At 41.9% G+C, this 25,092-nt stretch overlaps 1 protein-coding gene across 1 annotated transcript in view; it reads right to left on the bottom strand.

The window, feature by feature from the left end:
• Positions 1-2,911: 2,911 nt before the first annotated feature.
• auts2a (activator of transcription and developmental regulator AUTS2 a) overlaps positions 2,912-25,092 on the bottom strand; it is a 124,811-nt gene continuing 102,630 nt past the window's right edge. Inside the window, exons 12-13 of the mRNA XM_041197948.1 lie at positions 12,563-12,785; positions 2,912-5,348 (exon numbers count right to left, since the gene is read on the bottom strand). Coding sequence (XP_041053882.1) covers positions 4,118-5,348; positions 12,563-12,785 — 1,454 coding nt within the window. The 3' untranslated portion in view covers positions 2,912-4,117. The remainder of the gene's footprint in view (positions 5,349-12,562; positions 12,786-25,092) is intronic.

Here is a 25,092-nt window from a genome sequence, read left to right as displayed (position 1 = left end):
AGATATTGCATCATGAAATCTATTAATCGTATGGTATGGGTGGATCTCAGTAAAGAAAGGTGCTGGAGCTGGTAAATTTAAACTATCATCTTTCATGCTGCCAATTGTTGTTTCACGCTTTGGAGATATGCAGACATGAAACATTGGTTTCTATGTCTAAATAGAAGTTTTATTTACTTTTAAAATGTCTGCACTCACGTGCTTCCAGCTTCTTGTTTCAGTTGTGATTTCTGTTCCTCTCGGCAACCACACCCAAACTAGCACAGAGAACAAACAGACACACAATTGACACCTAACAATTGAATTCTACAACAAAACAAAAACAGAATTACCTGGAAAAACTCAGCAGGTCTGGCAGCATCGGCGGAGAAGAGTTGACGTTTTGAGTCCTTGTGACCCTTCAACAGAACTAGGTGAATCCAAGGAAGGGGTGAAATATAAGCTGGTTTAATATGGGGGGGGGGGGGGGGGGGGGGGGGGAAGAGAGAGAAGTGGAGGGGGGTGGTGTCAACCACACCACCCCCCTCCACTTCTCTCCCACCCCCCCCACCCACCCCAAAATCTTAAACCAGCTTATATTTCACCCCTTCCTTGGATTCACCTAGTTCTGTTGAAGGGTCATGAGGACTCAAAACGTCAACTCTTTTCTTCTCCGCCGATGCTGCCAGACCTGCTGAGTTTTTCCAGGTAATTCTGTTTTTGCTTTGGATTTCCAGCATCCGCAGTTTTTTGTTTTTATCTCTGTGAATTGAATTCTACTAGTGACTGGCTCTATTTTAAGTTATGCCCATTGTGCTTTTCCAGATTTGGGAGGCTCTGCTGCCAGATGTGCCTCTGTTGTACTCATGGCCCTATGCTCTACCCTAAACTAAACCTTTTTGTTGAATGGGCATGCCTTTTGACTCCTATTATGCAACACCCAAGAGAGATCAACTGAAATATATAAATCCCCCATGGTGTTTCTCATACTGCTTGAGGGAATATGATGTTTTACAACTCCTGTGAGTATATAAACTGATCCCCATAGAGGACTTCATTGTCCTCCTTCTGGCGATGTTCACGTTAAGTTTAAAAACAACTAAAATCCTATCCATTTGTTTAAACCCAAAGCCAGATTATTCAGGATGGGTGGGAAGCAAGAATAAAAAGCAGGAAACCCAACATTGATCCCTTGCTGCACTCAAAGAACAACCCTTTTATCCCAAATTCTACTTCCTTCTACCTAATTGCTATTGTATCCACGCTATGGTTTTCTTATGAGGAAAGGTTAGACAGACTGGGCTTGTTTCCACTGGAGTTTAGAAGAGTGAGGGGTGACTTGATTGAAGTATATAAGATCCTGAACAATCTTGACAAGGTGGATACAAAAATGATGCTTCCTCTTGTGGGCGAGTCCAGAACTAAGGGGCACTGTTTTAAAATTAGGGGCCACCATTTTAGGACAGAGATGAAAAGAATATTTTTCTCTCAGAGGGTTGTGTTACTTTGGAACTCTTGGCCTCAGTACTTTGGTACCCATTCCTCTTCCTCAATTAATCCTCCTGCTAATGAACTCATTTAGATCCCCTCCCTACACTGCCACAATGATGTATTTTATTATTACTTGCTCTTCTCCTTCTCCATTCTTTCTGAAGATCCTGGTGTATATTTTTAGCTTGAGCCTTGTCCAGGCTGCAGCCAATTCCTTATAATTGCTTCCATATCACAGCATGCAGTTGGATTTGTGCATCTGGTTCCTCAATTTTGTTTACAATACCTCTTCATCTGATAAAGTGAATAGTAACAAACGATATTAGGACTGGGTAATTAGTGACGAAGTGGGTTATCAGTTTAAAATAGTCTGTAGAGGTGTGATGAGACAGATTAGGATATATATGTATAATTATATATTATAAATATATATTATGCATATATTTACTTACTGTTGTTGACAGAATGTGATGCTTTGCCACAGGGAATAGTTCAGGTAGATACCATTATATTTCTTAAAGAAACAGTGAACAGGTAATTGACATAGAGGAAGATACTGGGTTGTGGGGGACTAAGCAGGGCAGGGGGATCAGTTTTAATTGCTCGAGCAAAAAGCCAGCATATACACAACGGGCTGAATAGCCTTTTTCTTGCTCGGACCTTCTTTGGCCTCAGCATTAATATAAAGGTCACCTGCTTGGTTGACAGATTCCCACCTATTGATCCACTTGTCCATACTTACTTACTTACTAGCTTGCTTCCCTCTGTTACTATCCCCAATTAAATCTCCCCCCATGCTATCGGTTTTGAAATTTTGAATTGCCCACCTTGCTAGTTGATAAAGTAATGCATGCAGAGTTAAAGTCTTAATGGGGGGTTTCAGCTACAGGGTTTATGAGGTTAAACCCTTTGAGCCATGCATATACCCTCTCTGCTGCAGTAGTAATTAGGCTGTTACAATTGGCACCCGAGCTCAAGAGTCAACAGGGTTCCTGCTCCTTGCTGTTATTCAATGATCCCTGCTAATATGTACACATCTTTGGATGTCAGGTGAGAGCATTACTGGCTTGATTGTGAAGCCTTCCATGATGCAATAGCCTGCCAGCATTCATTATTGCAGCCCAACAATTAAAAATGGTCATTTTGGCAAAGACTAGGAGAGGGGCCTGGTCCATGAAAAATATCCAAACATGAATCAACATCTTCCAGAGGGCGAGGAGAACAGGTGGAAAATACGGGAGGAAAAAGATTAAAAAGAAAGCTCTCCAAAAAAGCTTAACTGGCTAAACATCCACCTGTTCATACAGATGTCTCGTCCTTGGTCCCAGTAATAAAATTGATGATAAATAAACACTTTCCATGTCAGAGTTTGTTTATGTTTTTTTAGCTCCTCAATCTGTGAAATGCCAATAAAGAGAGAGCAAAGAATATTAACACAAGCTTGCAGCACAGTTAGACTGAGAACACTTCAGTTCGATTTTTTAATAACATGGCACAATTTACATAACACAAGTTTTGTTTATGAAGCACATGCCAAAGATTCAGAGTCGCTTCACTTTACAATAGGATCTGTAAAGGACTTCATTACGTACATGATAAACAGCATATCTGCAAATGAAAATCTATAGGCAATATTGAGTTCTAGCACTACTGATCCAGTGTACATTATTTTTTGTTCCTCAAAAACACTGCACAACATCAGGAGTTCACAAATTTGAAGCGCACAACTAAACCTTCAGGTGACTACTAAAATAGATCTCTGCTCATAAGAAACAACTGTCATAGATAGAATTTTTTCAAAACAGAATAAACAACTTCAGATAGCACTTTAATACACTATTAGACCAACAGAACTAACTTTACTTCATCAACATAGTTTACAATCCTCAGACACAATGTAATGTGCTAGACTTGCGGTTAAGTGAATTGTGTGTTGAAAAGGCTCCGTTGAGGAATGCAGACTTTTGGATGAAAAGCCAGGGCATTCACCTGCTTGCATAGTTGGGAATATCTGTACAGCCACAAAAAGTTATCTAACACAGCACAAGCAGACTGTGTTAACAGATAATTAATCTCCCAATAGCACGCTTTGTCCAACGCTTCTGAATCGGCTGTCACACAGCCACCCTTAAATTTATTTACATTTGTACATGGTAAAGCTTTTTGTCTCTTCCTTTTTGCATATATGTACCAAGACCCATTCAACCAAGGAACTACCTTTATACACAATTGTCTATACAGCCTGATTCCTTCACTCCAAATCTTAACCATAACACTTCAAAGACAATTCAGCTCTCCTTCAGTTGCCTCATTTACCACATACCCAATTTCTTGATAAATATACCAATTACTCTTTTTAGCTTGCTCTTTCTTCACAACACATTTTTTATATATATACTACAAATAAAATTAACAGGAAGAAAGGAACAAATTGACATTAAACATTTGCAAAATTTAAACTTAAAATGTACAAAACTGTATTTTCTGCAAAGTGTTTTTATGTTTTTATGGTGGTGAAGGCCACACCCACTGAGTACAGTCCATTGAAGTCCAACGCTTCAGTCAGTGGGTTATCACACTACAAAAGTGGCCTTTACTGACAGGGTGTCCTTAATAAGTTACCTTGATTTATTTTTCCATGTTTGTATTATCGTGCTTCAATGTCTTTGTGTGTGTGAGAAGGTGGCCTGTCCCGTGCCTCTGTGTTAGTCAAGGGAGTAGTCCTTCTAGGAGACCCAGCACGTGCTCCACCTGTTGGTATGAGGGGGGGAGGGGCACTCAGGGCTGCTGTGGGAGGAGTCTTATTAAGGATGCCATTCTGATGTGCTGCTGAAGGGCTGACTCTGGGGTAGTGCATGCTGGGAAGTCCAGGTGTCAATAGGCTCGGATGAGGCATGTGACCATCCAGGGCAGCAGCATGAATGGGATGCAGGCGTGCATGTTCATAGTCGTCTCTGAGCATGTTCAATCTTTCACGCTCTTCCAAGTGGCTCATTCTCTCATGTTCACGTCTAGGGTCCATAGCTAATGGATGATCACGGTTGTAGTCGTGGGGCTCCCTATCCCTGTATGAGCGTTCTGCTTCATAAAACCTTGGTGCTGACAGTCGTTGCAAGGGGTCACTTCTCAACAAGAAGTCTCTGGCTAGTGGATCTCTCCGATGAATATCCAACCCCCTATATGGATCTCGCAAAGGATCCCTCATTGGATCCCAGTGGAAAGGAGGGTAGGGAAAACGCTCACTTCCTGGTATTGGACTGATTCCCATAAAAGGGGCTACCATCCGTGTCCTGTCCAATGTATTAATGCTATTCATGGGATGCACCCCACTCATGGCCATAGCCATAGGCATGGAGGTCATCGAAGGGCTAGGATGGACATTGGGCAACGAGGTGGGTTGAGAGTGCTCAGAGGCCCTTTGTGTTTGAATCACGTCAGAAATAATATCGTTGTCTTCCTTCCGTTCCTCCTTCACTTTAACCTCATTGGCCTTTTTCTGGTGGTCATATGAAGACTCACTTTTCCTATCTACTTCTCGGGTGGCAATGCTGCTGGACCTTGTATTATCTGTGCTTGGTAGCCTGATATAAGGCGAATTAACTCTATTCAAATGCTTGTTGGAGTCCTCCACGATCCTGCTTTCCAATCCAAGGCCTTCCTTCTCGGGAGCGTGATTTTCCTTAACTTTGTGCTCATCAACAGACGAGTCCTTCCAAAAATCTGTGTGATCCCGTTCTCGTGGCTTTTCTTTATCTCGCAGTTCACTATTTACATGATTTCTGCTGTGCTCAGTGGAACTTCGATTGTGTCCCAAAGAATTAACTTGATTTACAGAAGGTGATGATGCATGGGTAGAGTGTCGCTTCTCAATACTATCCCTGTAGATATATATATATATTAAAAAAAGTTTTAAAAAGGAACCTACGATCTTATAACACGACTTTACTCTAACAATCTTATTTTTTCCAAGTCCTTGTATTAAAATCTCATTTGCAACAGCCCAAAGCAGATTTCAGACAATTTCCCAAAACTCCTATTAGTAAACCTCAATTAATCATAAATTTAATTCATTGTTTTAATACCAGATCTTGGCAATCATGTCAACTTTCCCAAAGTAAAATACGAAGGGGGGACATTTTGAGGACCCTGTGAACAACTGCACAATGCTACCTGGAGCATTTGAGACCAGTGAAGGCCCATTCACATGCTCTACATTAGCAGCTCAGAAATGTACCTCTATTATATAACAGCTGTTGTGAAAAACTACTCAACAGTCAATGCAATTCATTAATGAAAAATTAAGGATTAAGTCTATGTAAAAATGTGCCCCACATTCAAATTAAAAGTTTTCGAACTTGCAAGTTCCATGGACACTGATTTGTATGCACATGGATCTGCTAAAACACCAGGTTGATGATTTATATAGTATCTATTTGAACATAACTACATTCTTTTTCTTTTATTGCATTTTACTATTGCAGTTTGGTTGTGACAGAGCTGATAGAGACTGGATGAATGGGAAGGGACATTGTTCCTCTCTGTTAAATATCATAGGTATCTCAGGTCAACCTTTGCAGAGTAAAAGCTAGTTAAATGGGAAATATTTGTACGTAATTTCTAAGATTTTAATCTTCCAATCCTATATCTGTTTTGTAGTCAAAGTAACAAGGACCCTCAGTGATTTTGCTGATAAATGCTGCTATTTAGGATACAAAACTTATTTGTGATCACCTTAATATACTTATCATGGCTCTTTGTAATATCCCCATTGCATGAGGAAACCCCATTTGCAGGAAGGCTTGGATTTATCTTGTTACACAGTTAAAATGAGGATGGTTTAAATTAATTTCCTCTGATGGTGACAGCTTGCACTAGTTCCCACCTCCTATTAAAAACACCTCCTATGGTTGGCTTCCAATCACCTTTGAACCCAATAGATTTTGACCAAACAGTTGGATTGGAATCAAGTTGGTCTTTTAGTTTTCCTTGCAATTGGGCAACAGTCCTTAGGACTGGTCTTTGCTCAAAACAGAGCATAAACACTACAGAGATCAAATCTGACCTTCCGCTTAAACTTCTTTTGTAGTGACTAATACAGTTGTAGTGATCGTACTAAAGGGTTAGGTCTGTTGCTGGCAATGTTCGAAGTAAGGGTAAGCACCCTAAAATCAAATGAACATGCAATTTAGTGCAGGCTGTCTTTCATTCTCTGGTGAAGTACTACCTGGTCTAAATGACAAAAACTGTTTGCTTCTCAAGTCCCACCACTACTTTGTATATACTTTATGCAGCATCAAATTTCCAACTTTATAAAACTAAACCCAATTAGACTAAACTTTGACTTAGTACTAACCACTTTCCACTTCTGGATAACATAAATTTTCAGGATTGAGTTTGTTTTCTGTAGGGCTCCCATGGGGTCAGAAAACATGTTACTCGTGATTTAGTCCACCTTTTGGTTCTGTTTATAATGCTCTATCCTACCGGATAACCAGGTTAAAAGTCAGCACAGAGATCAAGCACAGAGACAGCTTGGTGAATGTTTAGCCCATTTAGCTCTTTGCTATAAAGTATTTTAAGAATTTTAATCTAAAATAAATGCACTATTGTTTCAAAAGGCCAATAGTCTAATGGGGACCTATAGTTTTAGGTGAATTTTATGTAAGGATTAGCCTATAAAAATGCTCAAATATTACATGTCAATAAGTGACCAAGGCCCGAGGAACCTCAGTGCTGGTGCTGTTTCATAAAATGATCCCCTACTGGCTTAAATTAATCCCACTGCTATTGGGTAGCACAGCACTCTGACAGACAGCTCCAAAGAATTGGGCAAGGATATGCACCCTTGCCCATTACTGATTTCAATCACAGACTTCGTGAGAAGGGTTAGCAGGAGGTAGGGGGAAAAAAAGAAAGTCGAAAAGTGCAGCTACTCCGAGGCTTTCATGCAACTCCAGTAGCAGCTGTAGTGCTGGAAGCTAGAGCACTGTTTCCAGCTCATCCTGCAAGCCAGTAATAATATTGGTGCAGGGAGGGAGACTCTAGACAATAAAAAAGGAGAAAGTTAAAGAAACAAAATGTCATGCTGCTCAGTTAGCGCAAACAGCTATTTGAAAATACATCAGCCACATTTTGAAATATGTGGCAAATTAATTCCAATATTCATTTAAAGTAAGAATAGCAAGCACACATGATAAAATACTGAACAAATTTAACCACAAGGTGCAACAGGGAAATGATAAACCATGACAAGCAGGAATATGCTGAAGCATGCTCCAATTCTTCAGGCAGTTCACAATACTAAGAAAGGCAGCGTATAGATTACACCTCACCAACTGCATCTTGCTTCATTCAGTGACCCAGTTAAAATGGTAATATGCCCAAGTTGTTGACTTTAGACCAAATTTGGAAATTATTTTTCAAGGTTAGCTGATCCTTTGCAGCCAAAAATAAAGCCTTCGCCTCAAAAAATCTCTCATCCCTTCACTATCTTCCACATGCTCCTCTATTTTGTTGCCATCACTATGCCCAGATATCATTTGGTCTTTTCTCTATGTGGGTAATTTTACCTAACCCACTCAACAGGAAGTTGGTGCAATCAGTCTTCCTTGCCATTTTAACTCTCCACTGGAGTCAGTCAGGCAGGGTGTAGAACTGGCCATTGAGTTGATCATGATGGTTCCCCATTGAGTAGGCTGGGTTAAAATTACCCCCTTTATTCTGGTGCATTCCAAATACAGTGTCCTTCATGCTCTTCCCTGCATCCTAACTGAAATGAAGATTTAAGGTTTCTTCTCTACTCATCGTTTCCCTTACCTAAAAATGTTTACAACCTTTTAAAACTTAGGCACGTTGTCTAGTTATTCCTTTCTGGTTTATCGATGCTTCCCTCTCACTTTTAACTCAGGTGTTTCCTCACAACAATAGACTTGGCCCTTCACCTAGGTTATTTGATAGAAATCAATAAATCAAGCAAACAGCATCGATGAGAGTGGCTGAGAGTTACTTCACAGCATGAGGCATGGACCATTAAGAACATGGGTGGCTTATGGCTTTGGGGTCAGTAAAATAATCCCCATAATTCATCTGCATTAGAGCTATGTCCTGTTTATTTCGTAGGCACCTAAAGATGATAGCAAGAACTGCAGTTGAGCACTTTAACTTTCAAAGCAATTAGTGGGCTGCCCATGATCACATTGAACTAACTCAGGAGACATCTAAATGTTGGAATGCAAAGAAAATTAAGGTTTGGATTCTGGGAGGATGAGGATAATGGCCAAAACACACTTCGTACAAGGCTTCCCACACAATATGGGGCTGAATTATATGGGGTGCCACGGGCCCTCAGGGTGGGGAGCCTGCATGGGAAGAACGGCTTCCCAACAGGCATTTAATGAACAATTGGCCGTTCGTTGGCTGGAGGCAGTATATCCTCCACTCAGGAAGTCCCACCTCAGAGAGCTGCCAGCCAATCAGTGCACCGGTAGCGCCAGTGAGAGTGGTGGCCACTGCTGCTACTGTAGTCGGTGAACGAGGCAGTGAGATGAGATGGATCGGAACTTTGCAAGTATTTGGGAGTCAGTGAAGGAGTTGGGGGCCAGGGTTTGAAAAGCTATGAAGGAGAAGGCGGGGTGAGGTGAGGGGCTGGAGTGAGGTGAGGGGAGGGGGCGAGGTGAGGGGAGGGGGCGGGATGAAGTGAGGGGAGGGGGTGGGATGAGGTGAGGGGGTGAGGGGAGGGGGTGAGGGGAGGGGGTGAGGGGAGGGGGTGAGGGGAGGGGAGGGGGAGGGAGGAGAGGGGTGAGGGGGTGGGGGGGATGAGGGGGGTGAGGGGGTGGGGGTGGGGGCGGGGGGGAGCGGGGTGATGGTGGTTACAACTTGGGAGCCCTCTGATGGGCCGAGGAGGCCAGTCAAGGAGGAGGGACACCCTGCTCACCATCTGCCAGGCTGGCCCCTAGTTGTGACCCCTTCTCCTACTGCTGGTTAAATGTCAGCGGCAGCAGGATGAGGACCATAAGTGGGCTTCAATTGGCTCACTGTTGGGAAGGCCACCCGACACCAGCCCGGCTGCTGGTACAATTGCAGTGGAGGCAGGGGCAGATAGGTGGGGAATGGGCAGGCTTATCTATTAGATTGAACATGCACCCACCCCACCCCCTCCCCCACCGCTGCAACTTTCAAGCCTGCTGCTGAGGAAGCATTAAATCTAGTCCATGGACTCAAATGGTTAACATATAGCATAATGATGGGAGAAGTAAAACAAATAATCACACCTTTACTACAAGCAAGGAGGGGATGATCAAATGAATACTCCTTATTCTTAGCTGTGAGTGTAATCAACTGCAGAGTGCAGCTGCTTTCACTTACAGTGTCCCTCTGATGATTAGTCACCAATAAGAATAGGGGATGATTAGTTGGATGGGATCTATATCTGGATTTAGCATAGCCAAACGAATCAAGGAACCACTTTGGTTTCATTCCCATGGTGATAACATTTTACTGATATTATTAGGCCTTGTAAAAAATGTCATGAAGTATTCGCATCCATCTTTACCAAAGCTGTCACTCAAGTTTTACTTCCATGTGTTTTATCAATTTTTTGCTAATGCACTCTGAAAAGTGGTATCACTGATGTGCATGGGTTTTCTACCCATCATATTAAGAGATTAACGGATCCCATGAATGGCTGCCTAATGGTCTTGAGAAGAGGTCTAGGCTGGAATGGGAGAAATATCCAGAAGTGTGCTGAAGAGTTCAAAGTCAACAACCTAGGGCAGTCCAGATTCATACAACTGCACTCAATCCACATTGAATTAATTGAAGTGAACTTTCCCCATGTTATTAACTACAAAGAGTAACAAATGGGAGGGCACTTTCTTGACGAATTGTCCCTCGCCAACAGGATTCTTGTACGAGACATAAAATCCTCCTAGATAAAATCCTAATCTATAAATTTTCCTCCCATTGCATCATAATTAGTGTGCTAAACTTTATATTAAGGTAAAAAGAATCAACATAACAACATTTAGCAATACAAAAATAGAATTCATATTTGTCATCAAATCCTTAACAGACATTGTTCCAAACCATTCAGAATATAATCTCAGACAAATTTTTCTTTGCCAAAACCATTAGTTTGCAGTGCTGTCAGAGGTGTACTCTAAATGCATAGTGAACTTGAAGGTGTGCCTTTCAGGATTCACATCATGTCAAAATGAATTCCAGTGTGCAACAGTACAGCCATAGCACAACTTTATGGGCATTGCAATGGTAATCTCTCAGAGATGATGAACACCTCGGATCAATAATGGGTTCTATTTAGTTGCTACAATACTTGTTTCTAAGGAAAAAATTAGCACCAGTTTTTATCTATCAGAAAGGCACTTTGTTTCTGATTCACATTGCTGAGTTTTGAGTACTCTAGGCTAACTAAAATTTCACTAGTTAAGAGGCAGGTAGCACCATTTTAATTCCCTTTTCACTGATAGTAGCTAATCATCTCTTTGAAGAACCCATTAGTGACTGTGTAATAATGTACCATACTATACAGAACATGGCTAATTTGTGATGTTACAGTTACATCTATATCTGTACTTAGTTCTATGCAAAATAAAATAAAAATGGAATGATGTGACAGTTTTAGCTCATATACTTCCTGGATTTTTAAAAATAGGTTCAAGGGGTGTCACTTTTAAAATATCATGCATATATTGTTGCTGGTTTTAGCTACCTGGACTAGGTGGTTGATCATTTATATATTTAATATTAATAGTCATTTGGTAGTACAGAACTTGACTACTGCTGGAAGGAGAGACATCTAGACAAAGTTTTTTGTTCTTGCACTCATCAGCATGACTCATAAGAATGCCAATGTAAGGCAAGTTTGTTATTTCCCTTACAATGGTATTCTTGTGAATGTCCTGATGAGTGCAAGACAAAAAACTTCAACAAAATGTATCTCTTTTCAGCAATATATTTAATATTAAAATTAATATAACAGCCTTTGGTTTCAAAAGAGGCTCCACTATTAAAAATGAATAAAAAATGCCCATTAACTGAAGTTTTGAAACCCACTCAAGCAATTATTATTATTTGTAAAGAATTACTTTAGTAAATTCCTAAAACATGATTTTGAAATAAAAGCTTTTTTTAAAATGGATATTGTTGAGTTCCTACTTGAATCTAAGTGTGCTTCCTTAAAAAAGCAGCTTTCTGTTTCAGAGCATAGACTCTCTACCTGTGTTCAGCAAAGAATGGAACAGTGGTGCTTATTTTGTGATTGATAACATTATCAGATACTCCTTGATCAGAAATAGGGCAGTGCTCCCTTTATGCTGATCACGCAAAGTACCTGAGCAGTAAACTCAACAATACACTAAACCATTATTTCCCTCAGCTACCTATTTATTTTTCCAGCTATTTGTTTATGATGGCTTTTCAAAGGAAAATTGTGCATTTTTAAATCAATTGTGTAAAGCCAATGGACAAAGTCTGATAATAGATGGACTGTGTCACACAATGTTTGGGTGTAGCATATCTCCTCTTCCTCCAGCACTCAGACGCAGATCATGGTTCAACCTTTTATAAAACGGCCATTGAATCAAGCCGGGGAAGGGGAAAACAGTGGGAGAGGGTCAGGGTTTGTCAACTCATACTGTTTTTGTATGTCCCCCCGAGGCTCTTCACAGGGTAGCAACAGGCTGAGAGCTGGGAACAGGCTGTCCTGCTCACACTGTCCAACAGAGGCTGGTACACATGGAAGAAAAGCTAAAAGGAGACTGGAAAAATACTCTAAAAATGGGGAATGAATAAAACTGAGTAAAGTGTAGATTATGAGCTGCACAGTTCACTGAATTTAAAGACTGAAGGCACCTAACATCAATTACAATTAGTTGAATGTTAAAATGTAAATATTAAATGTATAAATTCTCAACTGAGGTACATGTATTAATATTGCACATGAATCAGCCAATTGGATTTGAAGGAAGTTTGCCGTGACATTATATGACAATGAACAACCCACACCTTCGAGTTCGATGCTTTTTTTTAAAATATAGAATCGGACTGGATGAATTTATTGCTTAACCCTTCGTACCTTTCTTTTTCATCTTTACTAACAGAAGAGTCTCGTTTTTCTACATCTCTATCTCTGTCATGAGCTGCTACAGAGGAACTGCGCTCTGGCTCCCCTGGCTTCAGCCAAGGGGGTGGGGTTGGAAACGAAGGTGGCGTTCGGTGGAGTCGATTCCAAGGTTCGTGAGGGTTGCTAAAGCTCTGCATACTGGGGCCATCTTTGTGGCTGAACATTGTGTTGGATGCTGAAATGGTTGAAAAAACAAAAATACAAAAAAAAAAACAATGTTTAAGAAGTCTGGCAGTTTGGTGTGTCAGTACTTACCAAGCAACGCACTCTGAGTTTAAAATGTATACATACTATTGGCAGCTGGAAACAAAGAAGGGAAAAATTACAGCAATTTACAAGGAAGAACTGGGCACTCACATTGCCGTTCAACTCTTTAAATCATCACTAACTACCACAAATGTAGCGGGAAATTACAAAATGCAAAACTGGTTTGCAAGGATTGTATTTCATTTTGGTAACTAAGAGATAAATTTAAAGAAATATTTTTCCTTCTACCCTCATTTTCCCTTCGCATGCAGGGAGTCATGATGGAGTTTCGTTTCATGGAATACTCCAGTAGCTCATCCAAGACAGTGCATGAATTTTAGTTGGCGAATCCCATGTCCACTTGCATATTATTTCCAGCAGGGGTCACCGGAAAGTGCTAATCAAGGGGCACTCTGGCTACTTTTCTATTCCTTAGTCCAGTTGTACAGAGATCAAAGGCAGAATTTTACCAGTCTCCACCTGGCAGGAACATTGGTGGTGGGATGGTGTGAGTAAAATAGCAAAGAGCAATGTTGGCATGGCTCCCCAAGGCAGTCCTGACGCTGGTGGTGGATCACCTGCCTGCTCCAAGGAGGCAGGCAGCCAATTTGCGTAATTAAAGACCTTATTGAGGAGCATTTTACAATGCCACTAGCATTTTGTCGACAGCAGGGCAGACCCCCATCATGTGGAGAGGCTGCCAGCTCCATGGAGTCAGCCATCCTGCAGCTGCTCAGGGGGCTTAGATGCCCCACAGAGGGCTCTGTAAACAGAAAATGAAGTCCCTATGACATACCGCTCCCCCTGGAAGAGTTTAGCCTACTATCAGCAGGGCCTTCTCCCTTGGCCAAATTGAACTTTAATGTGCATTTACTTCTATGATGGTGCCTCCATTTTGAGGCTTCCTTGAGATCTCACAGCCACTTTTCCTTTTGCTGCTGCTGAAACTTCAGGGCTGCCGGCCCTTTGATTAAGCCAAGAACATCAGGAGCTCACCTGCCATCCTTAACTGCACTACGGACCTCAATTAGGAGGTTTCCTATGGTAAAATCGCTGAACCTGTCCCATTGGTGGCAAGTGCAGGCTTGGGACCTGCATTTCATCCTGATGTCAGGGTCCCAAATCACATGGTAAAATCTAGTCCTAGTTATGGCAAACCCCCAATTCTGCCTTGGTGGAGCTCATTTAACACTAGGCTCGACAGTGCATAGAGGATCTAAAGCATCAGTACATACTAAAACATTTTTTGTAAATATAAAAAAATCAATAATTCAAAAGATTAATCTCATTTAGGTTTGATTGATTAAACAAACAAGGTACAAAGCAACAATGAACTGGATTCATCCAACCCATTAAACCCCAATCAAAAGCTGAATTACTGGAATTGTTGAGGCACAATCTACAATATAGGCAATGTTTAGAACAAGCTTTTCAAGTGTGGACTTAAGATTCTTTACAATAAAAATATCTGAACAGACTCAGTGAATCTTCGCCTCAACAAATAGACCAAGTCTACATGGGTTCACTTTTACAATCTACTCCTCTTAAGTGTACAATGCATAAGGTATGCTTAGTGACAGATTGAGTTATCAAAGTGCGTCAGCTGGGGACTATGCATCCAGTTTTTTGAAGGATCACCCTAGTCTCCCTATAGTTCAACACAAATGAATGCCTCAGAACTCAGGACTAAGGAAACATGATGACCACTTGTGGTAAATGCAATCAAAAAGCAGTAAATTATACATGAATGCAGGGTAAGTTTCTGTATTTAAATCCCAAATTTCCTCTACCCTTGCTGTCTTTATAGTCTCTTTCTACTGGGAGGATAGTCTCTAATGTTAATCTTGCTACATTCCTGTGTGAGCACAATGCAAACCAAGAAACATGTGACAGTGAACTGTAACATTCAGGTATTAGCAGTCACAAGGAACATCTTATTACTTAACTCTGCTGTGATTGTTTACAACTGGGTGGCTTGCTAGAGCACTTCAGTCGCCGTTAAGGGTCAACCATGTAGTTTGAATCTGAAGCCACATAAAAGCCAGATCTCGCAGGAGTGGGAGATTGCTTTCCTGAAGAACATTAGCGAATAGTTTTGATCTATACAACTAACCAGGAGCTTTTGAGATTATTTTTCTGCTCCCAGCCCAAAATGACCAGAGTTATTGAATTTAATTTCACAACAAGCTTTGGTGGAATTACCCAAGCTCATGACTTCTGAGTTGCTGTTCAGTATTGTAAGCACCAGGCTACTGTACCATCATCTCCCCTTGTACATCAACATCATCACCAGACTTGACCCTGTCCATCAACATCTTAGGAGTCACCACTAACAAGAAGCTTAACAGTAACAAAATTGTGGGAATAAAGACAGGGCATGAGGTTGGGCTTAACAGCAGGTGGTTCACCACCTGACCTCTGAAAGCCTACCCACCATACATAAGGCCCAAATCAGGACTGCAATGGAATATTTGCCTTGATGAGTGCAACTGCAACAATACTTAAAAAGCTCACCTCCATTTGGGGTGTAATAATTTGCTTGATCAGTGCCCCTGCCACCAGACTAAATATCCACCACCTTCACAGACAACGTAATGTACGTACTATAACCAATCTTGCAAGCTGCACAGGTTACTTTGACAGCACTTACTTTCCCAACACCTCTACCACTGAGAAGGATGAGATCAACAACGAAATGGAAACAACATCATCGCTGAGTCACAAACCATCCTGACTTAGATGTATTTCATTATTCTTTCATTGTCAATATCCCGGAATATCCTGCCTAATGCCATTGTGGGAAGGCCAGAGGGCCATTTCCACAAGGACTGTGGTGGTTCAAGAAGACCTACAACTACCTTCACAGGGCAACTAGGAATGGATAGTAAATGTACCAGTGGCTCACACAATACAGGAACAAAACCAGAACAAAGGGAACCACTGTATTCTCAGCAGTCACATTGATTGCTGCTTCACTAAAATTGTCCACACACATATGAGCTTCAAAAGAATTAATTATGTTGAGCTTCTGGCTTTTTCTAGCTCTGAATGTTAGAAAAGTAGAGGAATAGACTGCACCGTTGTCACATCACCACCAAATCGTCCAGTGCCCTGATGTATTTTCCTTCCCAGCTCATTGCCTTGTCCCTACGAGCGCACTCCTCGGCTTGGGGTGGACAGCAATGTTTGTTCACATTATACAGAAGTATTCAGCCATGTTTGTCATGTGATTGACAAACTGCTTTGCAAATTCTGAAGCTGTAGGAAAGTTAGCATTGATTGCGCAGGATAAAGGTCACAAAAATCATGAGGAGTTAGGCTAGGGTATGCGGTTATGGATTGTTTTCACTTGTAACCAAGACATCAATGAGGGGACACAAATTTCAGGAAATCAAAACAACAATTAAGGGGGAGGCTAGAAAAGTAATCTTTACAGAAGGTGGCTAGAATATGGAAGAGCCTTTTAAAGGATAGTTGCTTGAAGATGATGGATGTGACAGGGCATGAAGTGTGAGCATGACCGTTGATCAGATTAGGGGCAGGGAAAGGCACCGACTCAGGCTTAATAGACCAGATAATCTGTTTCAGTGCTGTAACATCCAAGATTCTAGGAACCCAAATCAGGGAAAAAAATATAACCTCAAACAAAACAGAAGTGCCTGAACCTCCAGTGCCAAGCTTGCAGGATGCAAGTAAGGGTGGAAGGAGGAGTGTTGTTTAATGCCCATGGAACTTAGTTTGGTCACCTGTCCAATAGCAAAGGTGAAAGTGGTACCAACTATTCAGTAAAATTACAGCATTTCCTCTTTTTAGAGGAAAGTAACTGACCTAATTTACTGGTGAATGAGCAATGAAATCATAGCCATTCCTTCATTTGTAAAAAAAAATGGAACGCAGACCAACAGCACCATCCTGTATAACACAATACTGCTGCAATACTTCAGTAACAGCACTGGATGTCAATGGAGAACAGCAATCTTGTCAAAGGATTTTCTATCCAAACAAAGTGGAGCTAGTCAAGCTGACCTTGATTCTGCAGATCCCATTCATTCTATCATGAACATTTTCTTGACATTGAAAATATCTATATTTCCTTTCACCGCTTTCATTCTTCATTTTAAGTCATCATCTCACTTTTTTCTGCATCTATCAAGATATTTTACTTTAACTTTGGCTCCTTTTCTTTATCCACCACTTTTCCTCACGTTATTTTACTATCCTTCTGTCCCGGCTTTCAGGAGTGTTCTGCGCTTGCATTACTGCCTCTCCCCATTTTCCTCCATAAAATCATTTCTTTTTCCCTACCTTGCTGTTTTTCCTATCCTTTCCAACTTACTCTCTTTGTGATTTGAACAGTTTTTCTTCTATTTTCTGATCTATTAACATAAATAATCTCACTGACACCACTAAATATACATTGTACCATTGTACTGATACTACAACTGCACTGGACCAAGTTTCTGCCACTAGCATTGTGTTTAATGTGGGCTTTAATCTCAGTTCCTTTTTCCTTTCTTCCTCTTTAACATATCATTTTCATCCAGAAATCTGTGGTGCAGAGAACAAGCTGGATGCTCAGGGGCAGGTTCCAAGTGTTTTGGCTCTAAATCCAGCCAGTGACATAAGCCGGCAACAGCTCCAAGTCACTGATTCACTGATTTCCTATCTGTCCCGACTTAGTTAACCCAAGTATTATCAACACAACAATTCATTCATAATCCTATGTTTTGCTGAAGTTCTTTTAATATTCATGATTCAGTCAGAAAATCTAACTGTATGTTTATATTTTCTATGTGAATTACAAGAGAAAAAAACTTCTGCAGATCATAGATCTCAAGTGTTGGCAACTTTGTAACATGGGATAGTTCAGATCAGGACGTCAGTGTGTGTGGAGTCACGAAGATGAATATGAACTCAGGCTCTACTACTCCAAGAACTGTGCAATGTGTCACAGTGCAATTCATTGAAGGTTTCTGTTTACTATGATTGAGAACCACAAATAGTCAATTTAAATCTTCTATAGATTCGAGGGCACATGAATGTAGACAACTCATCACAGGTCCTCTCAGATATTTCTAAAATGACAATATGGAATGGCAACCTATCAAAAGTGATAACATTATATGAAGGCAAAGGAAAGCAAGGGTTGATAGTTGCAAGAAATCCATAATAGTGTACATCATAAAACATAACATACAGTAGAATTCCTTTTTTAAAAAATGACATAGAAATAAGATCCAGGAAAAGAATTGCCAATGTACACTACTACTTCAACTAGATGTTGTGTTGCTGTGTGGTAAGTGACATCAAACAGACTACCAGGCACAAGGACACGGATGAAGAGCAGGTGGAGACTGAGCACTTTATGACAGCTCAAAATCTCAGGGGTATTCATCTTCTGAGTCAGGCTTTCTGTTGTGAAGTCAATCAGAGATGTCAAAATCTTAAAATATTTGAGCTCCTCTTTTGGTTGATTTGGAAAATGCACACCCTATTGTGGAACTGACCCATTGACCAATGGGCCCAATAACCTGCTGCCATTCAATGTCTTGGCTTGCATGAATGATGACTTGGGCAAGGTTTGACAATGTAGCCTGCACTCATGGGGTGGAACTCTACAGCCCCGTTGTGGAGGGGGCGGGGCTGGAAAATGCGGAGAGCCGTTCAAAAGTCCATTGACCTTGACTGAGCCAGAAAATCCCTGTAGGAGAGGTCGTAAGATTCCGCCCGGGAGACAGGTGCAACACAGCTAAGTGATACAGATTGATGTAAAACAGTTCTGGTACATGTAAGCATGATACAATGAAACCAAGGAAGGGATTGTGATTCTATGTAATTCAGGTAGGTTTGTTCCTGAATCAGTATATCAGTTGATAAAGATGGGTACAATATACTCCAATATGGTGTTCAACACAAGTTTGACACCAATATACACAAGTATTTTACATACTTGGGTAAGAGAAAGGTGCCGTGTACACACATGTGGCATAGAAATGATACGCACAAGCATAATACACGTATACACAGATATGAGAGAGGTGTAATATACATAGGTATAACACACAGGAGTATTCAACGTAAAGGCAACATATATGTGTAATATGCACAGATAGGTATAGTATACACAGGGGAGCTAGACACAAGTGTGGCACAGATGGGGTAGTATACACAGATGTGGCACATACACAGACTCTAGTGTAAGTAGGTGTGAAACACAAGTATACAGAACGGTACAACAGACAGATGTCACACAGCTATGTTGTAACAAACACAGGAGTGATCCACACAGATGCAATCTAATCTAATGATAAGCTCAACAACATACGTCTATCTCAATTTTAGTTCACCAGCATAGATTGGCTTTGTTTCATGGCTAAACAGTCCTGGTTGTGCTATAACACACAGTACTGGCTCAGTACTGCTTAAGTATCAGCCAAAGTATCACTTCTCAACGTAAAACATGAGAGAGTCATACAAAGAACTGAAAGGACAGAGATACTCACTGATTGAAGGGTTCCCCAGTCCACCAAAGGCGCTGTTACTTAAGGATCTCAGACCACTCAAACCACTTGGTCTATTAAATGGCTCTAAAAAATACAAACCAATATGTGTCCACCAGTTACACCTTGGATCAAAATCATTTAATTAAAAATAATCTTTCAATGGTTCTAACTGTAATTAAAAATAATCCTTTGACTTAACTAAACTCATTTAACAGGAAGCTAGAACGGCCACCCAGTGTCAGAAGTAAATCAGTGCTCATGATGTCAGGTTGAAATAGAGACAAGACTTTGTTCAAGCTGCCTTTAAAGGGAAGCTTCACCATTTACACAACCCAAAAACATGAAACACGAAACACTTCATAGAATTTGAACTAGCATATCTATTTCCCTTCTTCATATTAAGAAATAAGACTTTAAATGGTGGTTACAAACCACGACATTGGGTATATATTTTTGAGGAGCTTGGTGCAATATGGAACTTCAATCACCAACCCAGAAGCACACAGCAATCCCCTCATTTGAAAACTTTCCTCTGCACGGTGTTATAAACTCCCAACCTGCTTCTAATGATAGCTCAGAGATGAAGCCTAGCCCCACTCATTTAGAGCTCCTCCCACTCATCTGATCAATATTTACAGTTAAAAGAAAAATATTCAGCAGGAACTAATTGGAACAAATGGAGGTGCTAAAGGGGATAAATTGTGGTAACTGGTTCACAAAGGAGACAAATTCTGTTCTGTCCTTCACCTTCAGAAGTTGTTCTAATTTTCTCATCTGATAGATCAGTAGACTTCTAGTTGCAGACATCTAGACACTGTGATGGGAGCATGATTCCTAAGCACCGTGAATAGGGTGGAGTAAGGCAGCGTGGATTGGAATTTCTTGATAAGTTTTGTTGTAAGAGTTGCAGCGCATCCTCCAAGACTGATTTACACTGAAATATTATGTGCAAATTTCCTCGATCATTTGCCACTTCCAACGTACATTTGCAGAAACTCTCTGCCACTCGTTTACATATCTCCTTTTCCCATGTATCATGCGCGTTCCTTAAATTTATCAGAATAATGTCATAGTATAGTTTTATGCCCCAGCTATTAGGTGCAACATAGCCCAAAGTCACCTTATATTGGTGTAACTGAGTTGTCCAGAGTTTGATAGCAATATTCTTTGCAGTTCTGGAAGCGCTGGTTCTGAGTGTGTTCTTGGCATGATGCTGATTCATGGTTCAGCAGAAGGAAGCAATTGAATCTGTTACGAGTTTATTTTCAGGAACTGGTAATGTAGGTGAGGGTATACTGAACACAGCGTAATGAAGATGTGGAAATGACTGCTGATGCATTGGCTGACTGGGATTCAAGAAGACTTCATCTATAATAGGGCCTTGTGTATGGCTCTAGCAATCCACAAAGGTGCTAATATGAGTATTATACAGGCATTATTATCTGGCTGTTGCTATACATAGTGCTCATCCACTGGCTAGTTGTCCTCCTCTTTCATCTGCTTCATGCTGCTGTCTTCTTAAATGGCTAAACTATGCAGTCATAACGAAATGGAAGGCTTTTGCTCGAGAGTATCGGAGGACAAACCGCGACCTTTATCAGGATGCCTCCAGTGATTTCTGTTTAAATCCTCATAACCTGCGCACCAAATGGTTCTGGTTGTCTAAGAGTGGCCATGAACCATGGCTTCAAAGCATTGCGGCCGATCTTACATTCTTCTGTCTGAATAATTGCGGCTGATGTTGAGGAAGCGTGCACTGACCTGCATTATTCTGTACATGAAAGTCACAGGCAAGCTGAATGTTCAGTTACCCACTTGTGCTTCATGAAGATGGTGGAATTGTGGACAAGATCCTGTAGAGCCAAGTGGATGTCATCAATTATCCCTTGGGTTCTGGAGTATCTTACCATCTGAATTAATTGCAGAGAACCACTGCTTCCATTGAATTGCACAGTATTTCCAGAACAGAAACAGGCCATCCCACACAATCAGTGTTTATGCTTCACATGTGCCTTTTCGCACCCTACTCCATCTTCATCATCACACCTTTCTATTCCATTCTCCCTCTTCTCCTTTCTTTGGGGGTAAAGATAAGCCCACTTCATTCTGTGGCTGTCCAAAAGGTAGCTACTGGGTGACAAAGACTCTCTGCTGATTACCCGGCTGATGATTCCGGCATGCAACTCCCTCCCACACACACTAATGCAGCATTCATACAATGAAAGCCATGCTGCTACACAAAATGTGATAGGACAGACCTTTGTTATTCTGAAACAAGGCTTCTGCAACCTGGAGTGCTCTGGAGGGGCCCTGCAGCACCCAGCAGAGGGGTCAAGAATTGTCATGGTCTGCAGCATGCTGTACAACCTTACCATCATTAGGGGTCAGTCTCTAAGCAGCTGAGCAGCAGAAGCATGAGGATAAAGAACAGAATGAGAGGAAAAGCCAGAAAGCAGGACAACCTAGACAACCTCTTTCTGCCCAAGCTGTCTGTGAAGGGATCATCTGATTGGCATCAGTAACCGCAACCCCAAATCACTTTTCACCAACAGACCCATACTTTACCTTTCCTCTGTCACTGAGCATCACAGTATCTGTTTGGCCATAATGCGAAAATAAAAGCTACCACAAAGTAAAACATTACAAACCAGACTGATAAATGAAAGCATGCAACACTGCATATGGAAGTCAATAATCACCACATGTGCATTCCCTGAGTGCCAGTCTCCCTTGAACCTTTGCCTGACCTAGTGCTCCCAATGCAGTATTACCCCACTGGCTGCAGCATAGCTGGTAAGAAGGCTGCTGACTTCCAGTGAATGACACTGCAGATGGCCTTGAAAGACAACCTCGAGAAACTCAGGGCTAGATGCACCATCTCAGCCTGGGTGGCAGCACTCTGGGAAGGTTGGCTGACAGGCAACCACAATGGTCGTGGTGGAGTGGCAAGAGTGGGAAGGCAAATGCTGTCATCATGAAAGAGGAGAGCAGGTTTGCGTTCCATTGAGCCACAGCCCTGAGGTGGTGCAGCAGCAATTCTAGCAAGTTGTTGGAGGGCAGAATGCTGGACTTCTATGATACCCTACAAGCGCCTTTGCACAATGTAATCTACAGCCATGATGGTGCAATCTGACCTGGCATGACAGCAGTCTGAGCTTCCACTATAGTATTCAGACATTGGGTGAATGTTGCTTTATTGAAATGGGAGCTAAGATATTGGCCATCAAATGCTCAGCGTGGTTGGGTTCACAAGTGTGCAAATAGAGTTGGCACCACTTCCATGCTGGAAAGGATGGCTCCAAGCTCTGCACAAAGTCCTCTGTCAGGTTGGTGCTGGACTCCTCAATGTTCCTTGGAATTGACTGCAGGCTTTCTAGCAGGCTTCCCAATGCACTAAGCGTTTTGTTGTGCATACCTATCAGTATTCTGCAGCCACCCCATCACCATGTTCATCTGAGCCCTCTGCAACAGAACTTGTGGGCAACCTCCCCCTCTGGTGAGCTGGCATCAGTGCTATCCTTGCCTCCCTGCCAACCCCCTTGCTCTGGCTGCAGCCTGTTGCTTCACCACATGCAAATCTTGCCTCTATCCTATTGTCTAAATTATGCAGAGTGTCAGCAGCTGAGCTGGTAGCTGAGAGTATGAAATTGATGATGGTGCATCTTCACCATCAGGAACTTACTGATGCTTTACTGACTGGGCAGGTTGCAGTTCTTGAGTATCTGAAAGGAGAAAGGCACAAGGGTAAGGTTGTGAAGCAGGATGGGGGAGGAAAGAAATAAGTGTGTGTTTACACCACGTGCTGCTTGTAAATAAGAAGAGAGTGTGGGATAAGGGGTGAGGTGGGAAAGGAGAAGGTGGATTAGGTATGAGGATAATATTGTCCTCAATGACTTCAGTATCTCCACCAGCCATGGCTCCAGCTGTCCCATTTATCGACAGCACTGTCTCCTCCATGGGGTGAGGACATACTGGTCTGCCCGTCACCCTCCTGTTCGCTCTGGTTGCCTTCAGTTGAGAACCACCTTGTCCTGTAAGTGGGAAGTGTGTCAGTGAGTATTGTACAATCTGTTTGGCCAATGTGGCTTCATAGTTGAATAGAAGACAGTGTGGGCAACTGCGAGATCTGTATGTGAGGCTTGCAGCAGTGCTAAGTGTGTGAGGATGAACTGAAGCTATGAACATCTGGTATGAGTCATGAATGATAGAGATTTTAGGTGAGTGGTGATGGTGAGGTGGCGAATTGAGCAGTGAATGAGGCTGGTGGTACAGGTTATAGGAAATGGCATTTGAAAATGCATTCACTGAACTTGGCTACTCGTGTGAAGTCAGCACTGCATCTAGGTCCTTGGGGTTTGATTCCTGGCATTGATCTCCATGGCTATTTGCTCCCAGTGCCCTCTGATTGTGTGTCAGGGACTCCTGGCTCCATGCTGATACAGGACATTTCGCCTTCTTTCCTCTTCCTCCATCAAGTCCTCCATTGCAGCATCCAAAAAGCTTGAACTTTGCTCTTTTCCCATGTTGTGCTATTCTTTAATGTTTCCCAGGTCACAGTCACTTACTGCATGGTTGTCAGTACCTGCTCCAACCACAATGCATCTTTAAGAGATGCAGGCTAGCTTTAAGCAATGCACATGATGTTGGCCCCTAATGATGAGTCCAATAAGCCAATGATGCAGTTAACACTGCCTTGATGCTGAAATCATTGGAATGAGCAGACATGAATGGTGTGCTGTACCTGCACTATAATGGGTTAATCATGCATGATGATCCCTATAACCCCTTTCAAGTGCTATCAAATTTAGTTGCTCTTGTCTTTGATTCCTGCCACAAACTCCACTTCCCCAGCCACCATTTCAATCCTGGGCAGGTGACTGAAGTTGAACCAGACCCTTCACAACCATGGCCCATGACCATCTATTCACTCCATCACCAAGACTGTCTCCTTCCAAATCTGTAGCAACCAAAACTCTGACACTGCCTCAGCCCTTCTACTGCTGAAAGCCTCATCCTTCCCTTTATGATCTCTAAGCTTGACTGTTCCAGTGCTCTCCTGGCTGGCCTCCCAACTTGCACCCTACATGAACTTGTACTCATCCAACACTACTGCCCCTATCTTAACTCACTCTAAGCCTCATTCCCCCATCATTCATTCCTGCGCTTGCTGACCTACAATGGCTCCCAGTTTAGCAATGCTTCCATTTTAAACCACTCACCCTTGTTTTCAAATCCCTCCAAGGCCTTACCCCTCCCTATCTGTAACTTCCTCCAGCTCAACAAGCCTCTGCATTCCTCCAAATCTGGCATCTTGCGCATCCCTGAATTAAATCACTGAAACTCTCTACCTCTCTCTCCTCCTTTGAGACACTCCATAAAACCTACCACTTCACTCAAGCTTTTGGTTACCTGTCCTGATATCTTCTTCTATGCCGAAGTATCAAAAACATTTTTACTCTTGAGCGGTTTGGGGTGTTTTGCTGCGTTAAATGCACAGTATTATGTAAGTTGTTGTTGAAGAAAAGTAAAATCGGATTAAATGAGATTCTTGCCTTGGGGTTGGGGGTGGGGGTGGGGGGGGAGTTCTGTCTCCAATACTCTTGGTAAAGCCTCTGGAGGAGTTTCCTTGTACCTCTTTTTGTCCGGGGATTGATATATACAGCAAACTGGAGAGCAACATTATAAACAGGCCGAAAAATTCTTAGGAAAAAGCACAACTGCACCAAATTGCGA

The sequence above is a fragment of the Carcharodon carcharias genome, chromosome 10 (genome assembly GCF_017639515.1).
Source record: "Carcharodon carcharias isolate sCarCar2 chromosome 10, sCarCar2.pri, whole genome shotgun sequence".
NCBI lineage: Eukaryota > Metazoa > Chordata > Chondrichthyes > Lamniformes > Lamnidae > Carcharodon > Carcharodon carcharias.
The sequence above is the reverse complement of the archived record's forward strand: the minus strand, read 5'-3'. Positions and strand labels throughout refer to the sequence as shown.